Source organism: Tachysurus vachellii, chromosome 23, assembly GCF_030014155.1.
Source record: "Tachysurus vachellii isolate PV-2020 chromosome 23, HZAU_Pvac_v1, whole genome shotgun sequence".
In the NCBI taxonomy this organism is placed as follows: domain Eukaryota; kingdom Metazoa; phylum Chordata; class Actinopteri; order Siluriformes; family Bagridae; genus Tachysurus; species Tachysurus vachellii.
Window position 1 is genome coordinate 1,776,525 of NC_083482.1, and position 18,801 is coordinate 1,795,325.

At 38.6% G+C, this 18,801-nt stretch overlaps 2 protein-coding genes across 5 annotated transcripts; both read right to left on the reverse strand.

The window, feature by feature from the left end:
• Positions 1-2,626: 2,626 nt before the first annotated feature.
• Positions 2,627-6,174, reverse strand: LOC132838820 (uncharacterized). 2 transcript variants are annotated; one of them, XM_060859415.1, is made up of 5 exons: positions 5,895-6,174; positions 5,422-5,772; positions 4,883-5,002; positions 3,916-4,007; positions 2,627-3,410 (listed from the first exon to the last, which is right to left on the reverse strand). In XM_060859415.1, the coding sequence occupies exons 1-5, from the start codon at positions 5,917-5,919 to the stop codon at positions 3,297-3,299; spliced, it is 702 nt and encodes a 233-aa protein (XP_060715398.1). In that variant the 5' UTR covers positions 5,920-6,174; the 3' UTR covers positions 2,627-3,296. The 2 variants fall into 2 exon arrangements, with proteins under 2 accessions (XP_060715398.1, XP_060715397.1); XM_060859414.1 differs by having other exon boundaries at positions 4,874-5,002.
• Positions 6,175-9,813: 3,639 nt separating this feature from the next.
• LOC132839057 (butyrophilin-like protein 10) lies at positions 9,814-16,733 on the reverse strand. Of its 3 annotated transcripts, XM_060859819.1 has the most exons (5): positions 16,687-16,733; positions 12,913-12,953; positions 12,457-12,777; positions 10,378-10,484; positions 9,814-10,100 (listed from the first exon to the last, which is right to left on the reverse strand). In XM_060859819.1, the coding sequence occupies exons 1-4, from the start codon at positions 16,707-16,709 to the stop codon at positions 10,399-10,401; spliced, it is 471 nt and encodes a 156-aa protein (XP_060715802.1). In that variant the 5' UTR covers positions 16,710-16,733; the 3' UTR covers positions 9,814-10,100; positions 10,378-10,398. The 3 variants fall into 3 exon arrangements, with proteins under 3 accessions (XP_060715802.1, XP_060715800.1, XP_060715801.1); XM_060859817.1 differs by lacking the exon at positions 16,687-16,733 and having other exon boundaries at positions 12,913-13,428; XM_060859818.1 differs by lacking the exons at positions 9,814-10,100; positions 16,687-16,733 and having other exon boundaries at positions 10,362-10,484; positions 12,913-13,428.
• Between the last annotated feature and the right edge of the window lie 2,068 nt (positions 16,734-18,801).

Below are 18,801 nucleotides of genomic sequence, written 5' to 3' on the forward strand. Positions count from 1 at the left end.
TGTTTGTTACCAAACCATTCATGAGCCCAATTCACTTCCATAGTGGGGAAAAAAAGAATACTATAGAAGTGAATGGGGCTCATAAATGGTTTGGATAAAAGATTTTTTTTATTTTTAGGTGAACTGTCCCTTTAAATTGAATGTGTGTGTGTGTGTGTGTGTGTGTGTGTGTGTGTGCATGCGAGACAAGAATATGGCTGTGCTTGCAACTCTGAAGTTTTTTATATTTATATATATGTTTCTTATATATATATGTACATCCCCATAAACGATCCATACACTTTTCACACAAAGCCTAACACTGAAGACCAATTATAAGTGTTATTGTATAACAGCTGACATTTCCACATAAACAGTGACCAAACATTTACACTACATTGCACTTACTAATAAATTAATTTGATAGAACTTTGTCACTCCATTGTGAACGATGTGGTCGCATTCTGCTGCTCTTCTCTTCTCATCTTGCACAAAATCCCGGTACCTGAACTTAATAATTTTTGTTGTAGCGCCTTCCATGTTTCGTCACGACTGTTAAGGTTTATTAGTTAGTGCGCGCGCTCCCTCTGCTTGCCTGCTGTGTCACGTGGTTAGATTACGATCTTGTGTGCGTTTAAAAACAGATTTAAAAACAAAATAGACAAAAAAGATCAAACAAAAACAAAAAACAAGTTATTTCGAGTCATTTAACTCGAGTCCGAGTCAAGTCTCAAGTCATGAATGTCAAGTCAAAGTCAAGTCGAGTCTTTTTTTAATATTTGTCAAGCAAGTCTCAAATTTGCGACTTAAGTCTGACTCGAGTCAAGTCATATGACTCGAGTCCCCCATCTCTGGTATTAGATTTCCCTCATGTCTCTGTCCCTACCCCTGTGTGTATTCATTCACAGGCTGCAGCGCACGCACGCACACACACACACACACACACACACACACACACACACACACACACACACACACACACACACACACACACACACACACACACACACACACACACACACACCTCCCCTGAGCCCTCGGTAAACATCCAATCACCGTCCGTATGCAAATGAGTCAAGACCAGGGCCGTGCACAGACATTTTGAGGGGCAGTGGCCTAAACCAAAAAAGGGGGCACTAAGGGGGTGGTTGCTTGTTAACACAAATTATCCAGTTATTACAAAATGTACGATTAAAAGAGAAGATAGCACGCGCTCAAATACATTTTAGACTTTATTGTAGATGGTTTGATAGAACATAATTACACATTGCTGATAACAGAAACTATTTGCTGTTTTACATTTTTATATATTTACCTGTTCCATTTACAGCAACACTTTTTTATTTGGTTCCATGTCCTGAAAGATCTTGATAACCAAATTTTTTTATGATTCACAATTACACATTGGTGATAATAACAGAAACTATTTGCTGTAACAACAGAAAATGTAGATCTGATCGAGAGAACAATCATTTGATTAGACAAACAGCTAATTCTAAGAATGTGATTATGTTACATTACATTTACAGCATTTAGCAGACGCCCTTATCCAGAGCGACTTACATTTTATCTCATTTGTTTATACAACTGAGCAATTGAGGGCTAAGGGCCTTGCTCAGGGGCCCAGCAGTGGCAGCTTGGTGGACGTAGGAATCGAACTCACAACCTTCTGATTGGTAGCCCAGCACCTTAACCACTAGGCTACCACATCCCCCACATGTTGTACAAGTTGTTAGCACAAGTAGAAGATCAAGAGCAAAACATTACCGACATAAATACAAAAAAAAATTTCGCAGATTCAACCACTGTCTTGCATAGCCTACCTGTTAATGCGACAGCTTTCGTGAACTCGTGAACTTTCGTGTCGTGTTCAGTCCTAGTTTCAAGAGAGCGCCGCAGACACTTACTGTGAGTGATGCTGCGCTTGCGGCGTGCGGAGAGACCTGGAAAACCTGGAGCGGATTATCGGAATGCTTTGGTTGGGGTGGGGGTTGGGTTGGGTTGGGTTGGGTTGGGTGGGGGTGGGGAACAATGGCACCTCAGTCGATGAGGGCAGAGGGGCAGTGGCTCTGGCCACCCGGCCACCCCCCTGTGCACGGCCCTGGTGAAGACGTAGCCTTACGTAGTGTCGTGTCGGACTTCAGCACGGTCACGGAGTGGAAAGACTTTGAAGAAGCTGCAGCGTTTTTTCAGTTACAACGAGCACAGCGATGAGTCCACGTCCGCTGAATTTGACAGACTAAAGACAAATTACCGTTGTCTGACAGACCCCTACGTAAAGCCCAGCCCCACACTGTAGTTCTAAGCACAGGGGAAAAAAACAGTGCTCGAACATGATGTGTACACATGATGCCCCCTTCACATTTCTGACTGCCCCTGCCCCACATTTCTGACTTCCAAGATGGCCGCTCATATAACGTTGCACTCTTCAATCACTGATTGTCTGAGTGTCTGTATGTAGCTCCATCAGACACCAAAGGAAAGGTTTTTTTGGAGTAAAAGTGGGAATTGAGTTTTGAGGAACTTTTTTAGTCAAATTTTTAAAGCATGTGTGTTTTGATCAATAATGAGAGGGAGATGTTTGTAAAAACTCACAACACAAACAGCTCAGCTGAGCTAAAGGTATTTTATAACAGTTTATTTCGCTTAAATTTACATAAATGTAGCAAAGAGCCAAAGGATTTTTCATCTTAGATTTCAGCTTTTCCATTCATTCATTCATTCATCTTCTACCGCTTATCCGAACTACCTCGGGTCACGGGGAGCCTGTGCCTATCTCAGGCGTCATCGGGCATCAAGGCAGGATACACCCTGGACGGAGTGCCAACCCATCGCAGGGCACACACACACACACACTCTCATTCACTCAGGCAATCACACACTAGGGACAATTTTCCAGAGATGCCAATCAACCTACCATGCATGTCTTTGGACCGGGGGAGGAAACCGGAGTACCCGGAGGAAACCCCCGAGGCACGGGGAGAACATGCAAACTCCACACACACAAGGTGGAGGCGGGAATCGAACCCCGACCCTGGAGGTGTGAGGCGAACGTGCTAACCACTAAGCCACTGTGCCCCCTCAGCTTTTCCAGTTAATGCAAAAAAAAAAAAAAAATCATCATATGATTAAATGAGTTCCACTACATTTACTTGTTAAATCTAGAACACTGATTCTGCAGGTTATATATAGATGCACAGGACTCATGGCGGTTAGCTGGAATGGAGAAGTTTCCACCCACTTGGCAGCATGAGTGCACCAGAAATGATCAGAACGTTTCACTTTCTACAGTGTGATGAAATGTGTAGTCTGTGGGGTCACACCGGGGTCATGCCGGGGTCATGTGTTCGCTGTTTTACAAGAGCGTACGTGCAGTTCTGGTCAGACGTCCTGGTGGGTTTGGTCGTCACAGGGAACTGCACCTCAGAGTACTGCGCAGTGTAAAAAAAAGAAAACATAAAAGTGAGGTATTATGTACACACTGGTACAGTCACGCTACTCTGTACACAGCCGCAGTGCAGTGGTACACATCCGCACAACAATACTACATCCATATTGATCATTCAGCAGACAATTTTATCCAAAATGACTTATAAATACAATAAGCATAGTGACAGATCAAGCATATGTGACATTATATGTGGTGTTTATGGCACCGTGTAAAATGTTTCATTTGAATAGAGAGAGCTAGAAGGTCAAAGTTCAGAACAGATAAGTTTGTTTAGCCTGTTTATTGAAATTAATTCTATTTTAAAGCACAAATACACTTTATTAGTGTGTGTTTTGTCTATAAGTATACAGTATAAAGATATATTTTGCTTTTTGAGCGAAAATTCTTCGGGGTTATTGAAGACCATTGAAGACGTTTTAACTTTAACACACTCACACATATGAACATGTCTGTGGCACGATGCAACTGTGGCACGTGGGACTTACCACGGGGTTGCCGTTGTCTTGTTGCTGCTGTGATGAACCAGGAGGTTGTGTCTGAGTTTTTGGAGATCTTCTGCAGCGCTGAACTGTAAAAACTAACACAGAAAAATACAGAATGAACCCAGAGATAATCGGCAGCTCATTAACGAGGCCTGTGTTTTAATAACAATAATAAATTATAGAAAACACAACTGAAATGTTAATGTGATTAATATGTCTTCTATTTTCCCCTGGATAAAGAATTATTATTATTATTATTATTATTAGTATTTTTATTGGGGGGCACGGTGGCTTAGTGGTTATCACGTTCGCCTCACACCTCCAGGGTTGGGGGTTCGATTCCCGCCTCCGCCTTGTGTGTGTGGAGTTTGCATGTTCTCCCTGTGCCTCGGGGGTTTCCTCCGGGTACTCCGGTTTCCTCCCCCGGTCCAAAGACATGCATGGTAGGTTGATTGGTATCTCTGGACAAATTGTCCGTAGTGTGTGAGTGCGTGAGTGTGTGTGCCCTGCGATGGGTTGGCACTCCGTCCAGGGTGTATCCGGCCTTGATGCCCAATGACACCTGAGATAGGCACAGGCTCCCCGTGACCCGAGGTAGTTCGGATAAGCGGTAGAAAATGAGTGAGTGAGTGAATGAATGAATTATTATTATTATTATTATTATTATTATTATTATTATTATTATTATTATTATTATGTTAGTTTAGATAGTGTCAAAACTGTAGTAAATAAATCCTGGGGTAGACTTAAGGGGGTATTTAACTGTTTAAAATTATACTTAATTTACAATAATGAGATCAAATATCAGCTGTAGTTACTGTGTACATGAGGTTTATTCTGCACAATAAATATAACTAAATAAATATAATTAAAATATATCATTAAAACATCGCATTTCCACTAAAATATATCTGAATATCTGGTTAGTATGTCACCAGGATACACTGTAAATAAAACCCACCTGTGACACCTGTAATGACCAGAACACAGTTCATTATTACTGAGATGATGAGACTCGTCTGGACCTCGGATCCTGTAGATACGCCGCCTGTCTGATTCTGCAGACACTCAGTGTTACATGTCTGATTCTCTGAAAAGGACAGAGTTTGGTAATTAAACAAACGACTCACTTTATTATCCACATGTTTTATATCAGACATGGTTGAAGGTTTAGGCTTTTTAGACACAACTTTAGAAGTAAATGTTTAGATTGAAGGAAACATTCAAATGAGCAGTAATAATAAATATAACAACTTAGAAAATACAGAGTTATTTACAGTTTAATTGTAAATAAAAATTTATCTAAAAAAAAAAAAAAAATACTAGCATTTTAGATCTACATACTGATAGAAGAAATTCAAGTTCTTGGCATGTCTCAAAATAAATGTGTAACACAAACGGACCATTTATACATTAGAATTAAAATAAAACAACAGTCACTTCAAACCAAAAACTGTTCAACATAGTTATTAGAGAATATTCAGAGAATTTTACTTTAAATAAACTCACCAGCTGAGTGACTGTGGATGTAAAGTCTGATTCCACGGCTGATGTTTGGAGGTGAACCTTTTTGAGTATGAATACAATAATAGACTCCTAATTCATTAGTACTGATATTGTGTATAAATAAACTGCTGTTATACTGCAGTGAGAATCTCTTGTTGAAGGTTGTGTTACTGTAATCTGCTGCCAGGGAAATACGGGAGTAAGAGCGTAATATAAACACTGGAGGTTCTGACACCTTCATCAGGAACCAGTACACATCATGTACAGACACTTCACACTTTAGAGTCACATTTTGTCCCAAATCTACAGACTTCTCTGTGAAAAATTCAGCAGCTCCACAGAACACAAGTAGATCTGATCAGGAAACACAAACACACACAAGATGTCAGATTAGAATAATTTACAGAAAATCAGTAAGACAAAATTATGCAGTGAAAAGTTACACAATTTAATCAGAAACTTGTGAATCTACTCACAAAACTGAAGCACTAAGATCCTCATGCTGACAGATGAACGATGTCCAGACGCTCGAGACACACTGCAGTAAGTGTGTTTAAGTCAGGAAACACTTCTGTTCAAGTTCAGATGCAGAAGTGTGCGGAAGTCTACAATATAGTTATAACCACAGCTACTCTTTTCCTCCCTCATCCCCACTTCAAAACTCACTCTAACATCAGTCACATTAATGTCAGATTAATTCATGTATGACATCACAGTTAGATTCCCAGACCAGAAGGTGTACAGTCATGTTCTCTAACAGCAGCAGATGCTTGAAGACACAACACTTGAAGACACACTCACCCAAAATGTGTACACTCAATGGCCTGAAAATTATAATCAGTTACTATTAATGACCGATTCAGTGCTATGTTCCTTATATAAACAATAAACAATTGCAAGTTTTATTCTTTTTATGTTTAATCTTTATATAGTTGCTACACACTCGCCATCAACTTTTTAAGTCATGTGGCAGCAGCACAATACATAAAGTCATACAGATGAAGGTCAAGATCTACAGGTAATGTTCACATTAAACATCAGAGGAAGTCTGATCTCTGCGACTTGTATTGTGGCATGGCAGTTAGGGCCAAATGGGCACCATGGATTTTCAGACATATCTAGAACATATACAGAATGTGGTGAAAAAACAAAAACAATGAGTGAGCAACAGCTGTGTGTGTGTGTGTGTGTGTGTGTGTGTGTGTGTGTGTGTGTGTGTGTGTGTGTGTGTGTGTGGAAACACCTTGTTGATAAAGTCCAGAGGAAAATTGGTTTAAGCTGTCAGGAAGGGTAAACACCCTTTACAACCACTGTGAGTGAAAATCAAACCCTGAGGTGGTCTTTCTACAAATATCTAACTACAGACCAACATAAAAAACTTCCTTTATTGCAAAAATCCTAGAAAAGGTTTTAACACAGCGGTTATGTTCAGACCTACACAGCAATAACATTCATGAAATGCATCAGACAGGATTTAGGCCTCTAGGACACGGGCAGCACTGGTTAAAGTGGTTAATGACCTGCTACTTGCCTCTGATCAGGGTTGTGTCTCTGAGTTTATTATCCTTTACTACTTGTCTTTTTTATTTATTTAAATGTATACACTTAAAATCAGTCCTGGTTTCTAGAAACTACAGCAGTTACTTCAGCAGAGTTAGCAACATCATCAGAGGACATGGAAGACAATACATTACTCAGACTTCTGACAGCTGAAGATAAAAAGTTAGAATAGAAACCAGTTTCAGCAGAGATCTTTAATGAAAATACACAAAATACTGTGTGCTAGCCAGCTAGGTGACAGGACGATCAGTGTGTGTGACTTCCTTGAGATCTATTTTTATTACATTTGGCCACAAGGTGTCAGAACTGTCAGTCGCTCTATATTATTAATTTCTCATTTATAAAACTGTTGTATAAAAGCAATACTTAAGAACAAGCTAATTTTAGTGAGAAAGCTGTACTGATTAAGTTTGAGCTCGTCTGTCTCCATCACAGACTCGGAGGTACAGTATGGAATTGTGAATGAGGACTTAATGAAGATCAACATTTTGTATATATTGTTCACACACAATATGGATTATGGTGTTATATGCTGAAGCATTCGACTTGTTTGCTTTTCTTTAAAAAAAAACTGGAGGTTGTCAAAGTTTGTGTGATGTTTCATTGCATGTGTTTAAAAGTAGTGTTGTGGGTGTAACCAGATCTTCTGCATTCACCTTGTACCTTTTTACACAAGGAAGACAAACAGATTTTGTAATAGCCATTCACATCCACATTCACATCATACACAGCAAAAAACATTTCCAAACTGCGACATGTAGTGGCATTTTAATCTTTAATAATCCACATTTCAACGGACAGAACTTGTGTTAAATTACTATAAATTACTATAAAGGATTCAGTCTTTGACATTTTTTGTTTACAATTGAATCTAGTTTGTTAAATAAAGAAATGCAGTATGGACTATCTGGTTTTCTGATTTCTGATGACAGTGAAGGTGAAGCAGATAAAAGAAAGGAAGAAAGGCATGCATTAATAGCATTTTATCAGGAGATATGGTTTGCATTTTAAAAGCAGAATGGATCTGGTAAGAGTACTGAGGGTTGTGAATGTACTGAACCCTAACATTTCTCAGCCATAGGGGAAGGGATATGACAAGTTCAAATGTTTAAGATGTTAAAGTATTGTTCAAAATAATAGCAGTACAATGTGACTAATCAGAATAATCCAGGTTTTTAGTATATTTTTTATTGCTACATGGCAAACAAGTTACCAGTAGGTGCAGTAGATTCTCAGAAAACAAACAAGACCCAGCATTCATGATTTGCACGCTCTTAAGGCTGTGCACTTGGGCAATTAGTTGCAAGGAGTGTGTTTAAAAAAATAGCAGTGTCTGCCGTTGACTGTACAAACTCAAAACTATTTTGTACAAACGTTTTTATTTATAGGATTTAGCAATCCTGTGAATCACTAAACTAATATTTAGTTGTATGACCACAGTTTTTTAAAACTGCTTCACATCTGTGTGGCATGGAGTCAACCAACTTGTGGCACCTCTCAGCTGTTATTCCACTCCATGGTTCTTTAACAACATTCCACAATTCATTTACATTTCTTGGTTTTGCTTCAGAAACAGCATTTGTGGTATCACCCCACAAGTTCTCGATTGGATTAAGGTGCGGGGATTGTGCTGGCCACTCCATAACAAAGACTTTGCTCATTTACTAGTGTGTTGGGGGTCATTGTCTTGTTGAAACAACCATTTCAAGGGCATGTCCTCTTCAGCATAAGGCAACATGACCTCTTCAAGTATTTTGACATGCAAACTGATCCATGATCCCTGGTATGCGATAAATAGGCCCAACACCATAGTAGGAGAAACATGCCCATATCATGATGCTTGCACCACCATGCTTCACTGTTTTCACTGTCTACTGTGGCTTGAATTCAGAGTTTGGGGGTCGTCTCACAAACTGTCTGTGGCCCTTGGACCCAAAAAGAACAATTGTACTCTCATCAGTCCACAAAATGTTCCTCCATTTCTCTTTAGGCCAGTTGATGTGTTCTTTGGCAAATTGTAACCTCTTCTGCACATGCCTTTTTTTAACAGAGGGACTCTGCGGGGGATTCTTGAAAATAGATTAGCTTCACACAGACGTCTTCTAACTGTCACAGTACTTACAGGTAACTCCAGACTTGTCTTTGATCATCCTGGAGCTGATCATTGGCCGAGCCTTTGCCATTCTGGTTATTCTTCGATCCATTTTGATGGTTGTCTTCCGTTTTCTTCCACGTCTCTCTGGTTTTGCTCTCCATTTTAAGGCATTGGAGATCATTTTAGCTGAACAGCATATAATTTTTTGCACCTCTTTATAGGGTTTCTATTATCCAATCCACTTTTTAATCAAAGTAGGCTGTTCTTCTGAACAATGTCTTGAACATTTTCCTCAGGCTTTCAAATGCATGTTCAACAAGTGCTGGCTTCATCTTTAAATAGGGACAACATGATTCACACCTGTTTTTTCACGAAATTGATGCCACTCTGCTATTTTTTAAAACACACCCCTTTCAACTAATTGCACAATTGCACAGCCTTACGAGTGTGCATATCATGAATGCTGGGTCTTGTTTGTTTTCTGATAATCTACTGCACCTACTGGTAACATGTTTGCCACATAGCAATAAAAAATATACTAAAACCCTGGATTATTCTGATTAGTCACATTGTACTGCTATTATTTTGAACAATACTGTATGTATCTAATGGACATTGGTTACAGGAAACCATTTCAATTAATGTGCATCCCTAGTGGTGCCAAAGTCTTACATTATGGCTTTGTTTCTTTAAGCTTAAAACACTTTAATTTACACACAATCTCAATGGAGGAGGTCACTCGTTTTGTCAACATACCGAGACAGGCTGCTGGCTCTAGACAATGCTGTTTACTGTTGGGCCAAACTTGATGGTGTGGTTTGAGCTGGACATTGAGTCAGAAATGTGAACAACATTGGACTAGTCACACAGCCTTGAGGGGCTCCAGTGCTCAGAGTGGTGGTGTTCCTGAGCCGGTAGAGCTGTTCAAATCCTGCTTTTCATTAGGATTCTGAGGGATGCTTGTGAAGAATGCTGAGAGTATGCAGGGGGGATGGATGTGTAAACAAGATCCAACATGTTTGCTCCTCTTTGTAAAATACATAAATAACAAAGACAGGAGAATCTCTGGTCATTTTGAAGATGAGAAAAGTGGAAAAATTAACAAAAGGCACCGCAAAAGTATTGGGCATGAACAATAAAACAATTTAAAAAAAAGGAAAAAGAAAGAAACACTGATGTACTGAGCAACAGAAAAACAACAGCAGCTGATGACAGAATGTACTTTGGCCTTCATGCAAACCATACAAACCTTTTCTGTTTTGTATGAAGGTTTGCCTAATGACCTCCTCACAGCATTTACATACATGTTGAGCTTCATGTTGTCTTCAAAAGACCAAACTGTACAGCAGACTGAACCCCAGCAGGAACAAGCTGCTTACTCTTATTGTGATGTCACCATTTTTTGGTGCTTCTGTATGTGTAAGTGAAAGAGAAAAGCAGAAGTGAGTAAAGGTTTTAGTAACATTGTATATTGACCCTGCAGTGTGAGAGACTGGGTTATTAAACCTGGTGGGAAAAACATTTGTAAAACATTCATCCTTATAATGAAGAAGGATTAACAGGAGATTTGTACACACACGACACACAGCATACACTACTATAGACTGGAGGGAACTTGGCATTGAGACAAGGGCAAGAGATGACAAGTCAAAAAAGGAAGTAAGAGTCTTATTTAAAGCAGTTAAAGGAGTCGTGACTTTAGCTTTAACTGAACAGGTCATTTATTTATTCTGTAACTGATGACCAGGTAAATGGTATAATATACATCTTTGTTGTGGGACATGATGCCCATCTTTATATTAGATTAGCATGTTTTGTGTGTTCATTAGTATTTTTTATACTTCAAACTCTGTACTATCAGATGACATTGAGATGAGTTCATTCTGCAAACGATTTTAACTTTAAGGTGAATTGTTAAACCACATACATTGTTTTACTCTTACACTGTTCTTTTCTTTTACACTGTTGTACTTTCTGAGACTGGAAGATGGAGACATTTCTGGTTAAACAAATAAAAGCGGTGTGGAGACAATGTGCCTTGTCACTAACCGAAATCTGGACTAGCTAAAATTTTTTAAATTGTAAAAAACGTGTAATCATTTGTCCAATCGGTGATCTTCAGTATGAGATGATTGTGGACTTTAGGAAAGACCCCTCAACACTACTCCCCTTCACAATATCTAACAGCCCGGTGTCATCTGTGGAGGCCTTCAAGTTTCTGGGCACTACCATTTCCCAAAAACTGAAATGGGAGTGCAACATAAACTCCATCATCAAAAAGGCCCAGCAGAGGATCTACTTTCTACGCCAATTAAGGCAGTTTGGTCTGCCACAGGAGCTGTTGATGCTGTTCTACACTGCAGTCATTGAATCTGTCCTGTTCACATCCATCACCATCTGGTTTGGTGCAGCAACTAAACAGGACAGGAACAGACTGCAACGCACAGTAAAAACAGCAGAAAAAATAACTGGTGCCCCCCCCCTGCCCACCCCCCAGGACTTGTATGACGCAAGAGCCAGAAACTGGGCAGGAAAAATCACTACTGACCCTTCACACCCTGGACGCAACCTCTTTCAGCTCCTCCCTTCTCTCGGGCACTACAGAACTTTACTTACTAAAACTACCAGACACAGGAACAGTTTGTTTCCCCAGACAATCACCCTGATTAACACCTCACCATAATTATATTCACTGCTTCATATCTATAAGAGCTGCATTATCAGGACTGTCAGTCATCACATCATCTGTATATATTACACACTACTGCTGCTGTATATTGTACTAAAAGCATAATATTACACAATATTCTTATTTTCACTCCAACACTATGTACATAACTGATCGTTCATATTCTATATTCATATTTTATACATTTTATTCATTCTATATTCACATTTTATACTCATTCTGTCTATATTGTATCCCATCGTCTGCATTGTTTTCTTGTATAGTTTGTATAGTACAGTGTTATTTATGTGTGTACTTTTGAGAGTCACAAACTGCTGGAACCAAATTCCTTGTGTGTGTCAACACACTTGGCCAATAAATCTGATTTTGATCTGTATGACAATTCAGACACATAGGCCAGGTAAAAAATAAATAAATGAATAACTAAAATAAATAAAAATAATCACTACTTTTGTTTACTACTATATTATAAACTGTCCCAAACTATTGCCATCCTCATTTTGATTAATTTTGCACACAGTCTGTTTACCTTCTCTGCCTTAAACCAATTCAATAAACTATTTTTACACCACAGCTCCACGCTTAGACGTCATCATAATAATCATTAACATTAAAAGGTCTGGTTGGATTAACACTGTCTTTAAAAATCAAAACACTCTACATATCTGTGTGCTATTGAAAAGATGACACTAACCTTTAACACTCAGTTTTACACTCTGAACAGGTCCAGGGGGGAGATGACAGGTGTAATCTCCCGAGTCATAGAGCGTCACATTACTCAGCTTGATGGAGAAGTTTCCATTTGCAATCTCAGTTTGAAAAGTTTGAACTCTGCCTCTGTATTCTGGGCTCTGCTCAGAAAAATCTTCTTTACCCTTGACAAAATCAACCAGCGTGGCTTGTTTTTCATCTCGCCAAAACACATCCCCACCCTCTAGAGTGCTTTTGATGGAACATGGTAAGATGACTGTATGACCTACGATGGCTTCACGAGTCTCAATGCTCTGCACCAACACTGAAAGTACAACACAAATACACAAGAAATTAAATGTAGGTGAAATCTACTAGTAACCAGTTCCCTCCACTTCCTGCTGGATTGTGTATCATCAATGAAGTCAGACAGTTTTTCAGAGGTGTGTTAATCTCTCACCATTGTGTATCAGCAGATGGACCATGAAGAATAATAAACATCTGTGGAAAAGGAAAAGAGAAATAGCAGGATTCATTTATCTTATGATAACAGCACAAGCTACTGTTAAAGCTGTTTCCATACAGTGGTTCGTATTATTCAGTTTGAGAAACTAATATGAAAATCACCAATTTTGCACAAAGAATGCAAATAAAGTTTTTAAAGTCCCAATGAAATGTGCTCAAATGTTTGCATACCCTGAAGGAAATTGTTAAACGTTTGTTTATTTTATTTGAAAAATAAGACCGGTTATGTAAAATAATGATTTCTTATTTAAGGATCGTGGTCACTTGAAGTCATTAATTATCACATAGTTGTTTGACTCCTTTTTAAACCCTAAAGATAACTGAAACCCTGATGAAAAGTTTACATAGGCTTGAATGTTTGGCCATTTTATAAACACGCAGGTCGACACACAGAGGTTTAAATGGCTATTAAAGGGAAGTTTCCACACCAGTGACTCATTGTAATTAGTGTCTGTACTAGGGCTGGGCGATATGGCCAAAAACTGTATCACGATATCAGTGTTTCATATCGGTCGATATCGATAATTATTGATATTTTTGTGACCCATTTAAAATAATTACCAGGTGAAAAATATATTACATTTATTACATATTACGCGCCACACGGCCGAAATGAGAGAAAGACGTGGTTGTCACTGTCTGGAGGATAACTAGCCAGTTGATAAAACGTGTGTCCGCAAAATTTTGAATGTTGTTTTGCACTTTCTTATTTATTATTATATGTTTTTTAAATTTTATGTTTAGTGTTAAATAAATAATTGTTAAATGTAGTACAGAGTCTGTGGTCTATCTCACAAAGAAGCGCCGCCCCGCCCCCAATTAATTGAGTAATCTGATAAAATGTGTTTTTGCTTAATTAAAGAGCAATATTAAATATACAAGAGAAAATAAGACGGGTCTCTTAAAATGAACAACTGATTAGTTTCCTTTTTAGAAAAACTTTTATTTTTTAAATGCATAGTATGCAATGCATACAACAATATTTTCTATCACAAATAAACATTTAGATATTACCCATTGTTTCTCTGTCTGTACTTGTACTGTGAACAATGATAAAGTTGAGTGAGAAGAATTAAGTACATTTAAGTGCCAAATATTCTGGGCTTTAAATGAACCCTTTTCTGAGATGCAAAAACAAAAATTATTAATTATTTTCAAATTACTTTTTTAAAAGTATCAAAACTAAGGCATACATTAAAATAAATAGTAATAATAATACAAAAATACTGCCTTTAAGTCACATAACTTTCAGAACTAAAAGATTCAAAATCTACAGCTCAGGCATAACAAACCTTTACTGTCTAATTTGGAATGCTTTGTGGTATTTCAGAGGCAAAAAACATGGCCAGGAACTTGGACCTAGAGGCCATGCATGGTTTCACACTGAGTGCTTTAAGCATATATATATATATATATTAATCAGAATAGAAAAGTCTCTCTCTCTCTCTCTCTCTCTCTCTCTCTCTCTCTCAACGTGTGTGCTTTAAAAGTCTTTAAAGGAGCATGTGATTGCAATGAAAAAAGGTATCAACATGCTCAGAATTGAGGCTTGCCCTGCGCGTCGAAGAAATGTTTCCTGCTGCTGAAAACAGACGCTCTGATAGGGTCCCAAAACCTGGACATTTTCTGTCGTTTTCTCCTGTTTGTTTCTTCTCTTTGCTCATTGACATTGTTATCGCGCCCTTCCATTTTGCAGACCGCACTAACACGCGTTCTCAAATCAAAAGACCGCTAACTCCTCGCGTCTCCTTCCGATTCTACATAAGAGGCTTCGAGGCAGAGAAATTTGCCTCGAACAATTTTGTAATCGAGTTACTCGAGGAATCGTTTCAGCCCTAGTTATAATATCCAAAAAACTGCCATACTGGCGAGCTGACTTTTCCTCTTTTATTTACAATTTCCAGAAAAATGAAAAATTGTCAGAAAAATTGTCCAGGAGACAAAAAAAATCCCACAAACAGGCTGCTCTGGGAAAAAGTGGTGTTCTTGTTTCAAGGAGCACAATAAGGAGGGACTTGAACACAAATGACCTGCATGGTCGAGTTACCAGGAGAAAGATTACTGCTCCCATGGCACAAAAAGACCCACCTTCAGTACACCAGATAGCATCTAGACAAGACTCACAGCTTCTGGAGTTATGTGGAGTGATAAGACCAAAACTGAACTTTATAGTCACAACCATAAACATTATGTTTGGAGAGGAGTCAACAAGGCCTACAGTAAAAAGTACTCCATCCCCTCTGTAAAGCATGGTGGTGGATCTCTGATGTTTTGGGGCTGTGTGAGCTCCAGGGGTACAGGGAAGTGAGAAGAAACTGATGGTAAGATGAATGCAGCATGTTATCAAAAAATACTGGCAGACAATTTGCATTCTAGATCACAAAAGCTGCACATGGGATGATCTTAGATGTTCCAACATGATAATGATCCAAATTAAAAGACAAGGTTGTCCCTCCAACGACTAAAGCAGAAAAAGTCTCCTGACCTCAAGATCATTCAGCCACTTTGGGGAGATTTCAAACGTGCATATTTTTAAAGAAAAAAAACAAAACTTGACAGTCACCGGAAGCATTTTGCCATGAAGAAGAAGCAGCTCAACCACCTGAGAGAAATAAGGACCTCATGCACAATTATTACAAAAGGCTGCATGCTATCATTGATGCTAAAGGGGGAAATACACCATATTAAGAACTAAAGGCATGCAAACTTTTGAACAGGGATTATTTCCTTTTTATTTTTTGCTTGATTCTGTCATTCTGTTGTGCCTTACATATTAACTTGAGTCCTATAAGAAATAAAATACATTTTTGTCTTTAATAAAAAAGGTACACCTTGCAATTTCTCCCAAAGTAGGCAAACTTTTGAGCACAATTTATTTCTATTAAATAATGTTACACATATGATAAAGTTTAATTGTTCAAGGACAAAACTAGTTAAGGGAACATTTCATTTTCTTAGAATTGAGAAATCCTAAAATTTTAAAACAAGAACATCTCCAAAATCTGTACAACATTAATCGTGATTTCAGGCACATATTAAACCCTGTTTACTTCATAACATGTTCTTCCTTACAGTCTGTTAAGATTTTAGCCTCTCAGTTAGCTTTACCATGTGACAATAGCACAATGTGCCACACCTTAAACAGCTTTAAGTCGTTTATTATTAACTGCCCCATGATAATGTTCTCACTAACATCCTGCCTTTCCCATAGTCCATGAAAGCAAAAAGAGAGTTTAAACGACCTGTTTGGACTCGTTCTGCAGATAAGCTCTTGTTTTATGTGGGCGGTTCGAGGTTGAGGTTGAATATAAACTTGAACCTCAGTAACTCCAGCTGTGAGGCAGTTCTAATCCTCACGCACGTGCTGGAGTCTCATGCACGTCTCCATAACTACGTGCTTGACGCGGTGACTACTTATTTATTCCGTTTGTTTTGTCTAAGTCTGTAAAACACCACGGACTGAACCTCAGGACATCAGTTTCATTTATTTACTCTATTTTATACAACCAAGAAACGTTTAACAGACGGAACGCGTCAATTTGCTGACAGAAAAGGCCATTTTAAGGAGATAATTTTGATAATAAACGGCCACATCATTTAGCTAGCATACAGCTACTAGCTAGCTTCACCTGCAGTCCCGAAAAAGGCCTTATAATTGTTTGTTAACTAAATGAGCGCCTTAAATTGGTCACCTGTATTCTATACATACCTCCAGTTCATGATGTAGAACATTATTAAAAGTGTTGTTTAGGAAACGAACAAAATCAACTAGGCGAATATATGTCAGTCTGTTACACTGTGGAGCTTCTGTCACTAAAACAAATTCCTCGCATGTGAAAACATGCCTGGCAATAAAGCTGATTCTGATTCTGATTCTGATTCTTATTCTAATACGGATTACGTCAAGGCGGAAGCCTGGTTGTGTTTAACGCGCATACGCAGAACCGCACACGCAAGAGGACACATAAAGGGAATGTTCACTAACAATTTTAATTGTTAACGAAATATGTTTATTTTCGCTCGTGTAGAACGACAGACCTAAAGACATGACCTCATATATGTTGTACAATCGAACCCATGTTAACCTGGTGAGGGCGCTACTGCTCAGGGTTCACTGCCCTCCTACCCCTCAGCCCACTGCCATCCTGCCCTTCTGACTCCTGCCCCCCTGCTTTCCTACCCCACTGCCCCTGCACAAAAACATTCTTCCGTCAACTGCTACTTTGGCTCAAACCGAGTATAAAAAGTACAGTGGAAGCTCCGCCCACTTGACTTCTGCTGTTGAGACGAGAGCAAATGACCATGTCGAATTCTTGATCCTGATTGGTCAGGAGGTGTTGATTAATTCTCCGTATTCCCCAGCATGGTTTACTTCTGGAAAAATTGTTGATGTAGTGAAGTATTCTGTAAGGTGACAGATAATTACATTTATGGAAGGAGTCTCCAGTACCATTTGCACATTGTGTTTCCTGACACAGAAAGTCTAAAGACGGTGGAATTTTTGCTCTCTCTCTCTCTCTCTCTCTCTCTCTCTCTCTCTCTCTCTCTCTCTGTCTGGTTTAGAGGTTGATGTGTGGACATTTCTATCTACTATAACTATAACATAAAAACATTACTTTTTCTGCACATATCACAACATTAAATGTACCAGTAACCACTTAGAATGTGTGATGTATCATTCATTAATAGATCATTACTCTCAGTCATTAGAAACTGTTATATAAGTGGTATAAGAGTAATAAAACATTCCAGACCACGCTGCTGACAAATCAGAACAGATATTTAAACAAACATTAAATGTTGTGTAAGAAATAAAAAATGCGTAGTGTAAAAATAAGACGATGATGGTGAAGATCTTAATGAAGAACAAGAAGTTTATTCCAGCATAGCAGTGACAAAATACCTGACGTACTTTGGGTTCATCGGAGTCAATAAGAACCCAGAGCAAATCCTGCTCAAGCATTTTATACAGTTTTCCCTTTTGGTAATTTAAATGAAGTTCCGCTTTGAATGTGTGTTGAGTGTAAGAATTGAATGTCTCCCAAATGGCTGGGCTACACCTTGTTGTCTAGCTGATTGTCTCTAAATGTTAATCATGGTCACGTACACCTTGTCTTGGTACTGTTACAATTGTTATCAACCAAGTGGTCACTTTAAATGGTAATCGCAGTCACGTAGACCCTTTGTTCGTGGTGATGCTTAATGTCCTGCTGCCGTTCCCATGTTTATAATTGAATCAAGTTTATACGTTTAGAGTCCTAAACGTATTACCTTATGATACTTAAACCTTTTTAGGAATGAGCTCTTTTAGATGTGTACCTCGGAGTGGAATTTGGGTGCAATTTCTGTAATTTCTTACAGTTGTAAATGTAAACGGCTGTACAGTGTGTCGAAACACATCCGGACACATCAGGAACGTGAAAACTGATCTGTGTAAATACTGGTGCTCACAGATGGATTAGATCAATTTTGGTAGTAACTACAACATGTGATCCTGATCAAACAAGTGAAAATGGAAGGCATCGACTCAGGACTTCTGTCTTTCCCCTAATGGGTTTGTTTCACTTCCGCTAATCTCATATTCATTATTTAATTTCAAATCAGTCTGTCAGCGTCTCAATATTTATACACAAGTAACACGAGCGCAACTTTTAATAATAGGAAAGAAACTGCTAGCTATTTAGTCCAAAAATATGGACAGTAGCTAACAACAGAACAGACTGTTCAAGTGTCATGTGCAGTTTTGTACTACTAAATCGTTAGATCGTTAAAGCAAACAGGATCCACCTGAACTCAGTTTGGACTCTTTAATCACTTTAGCCAA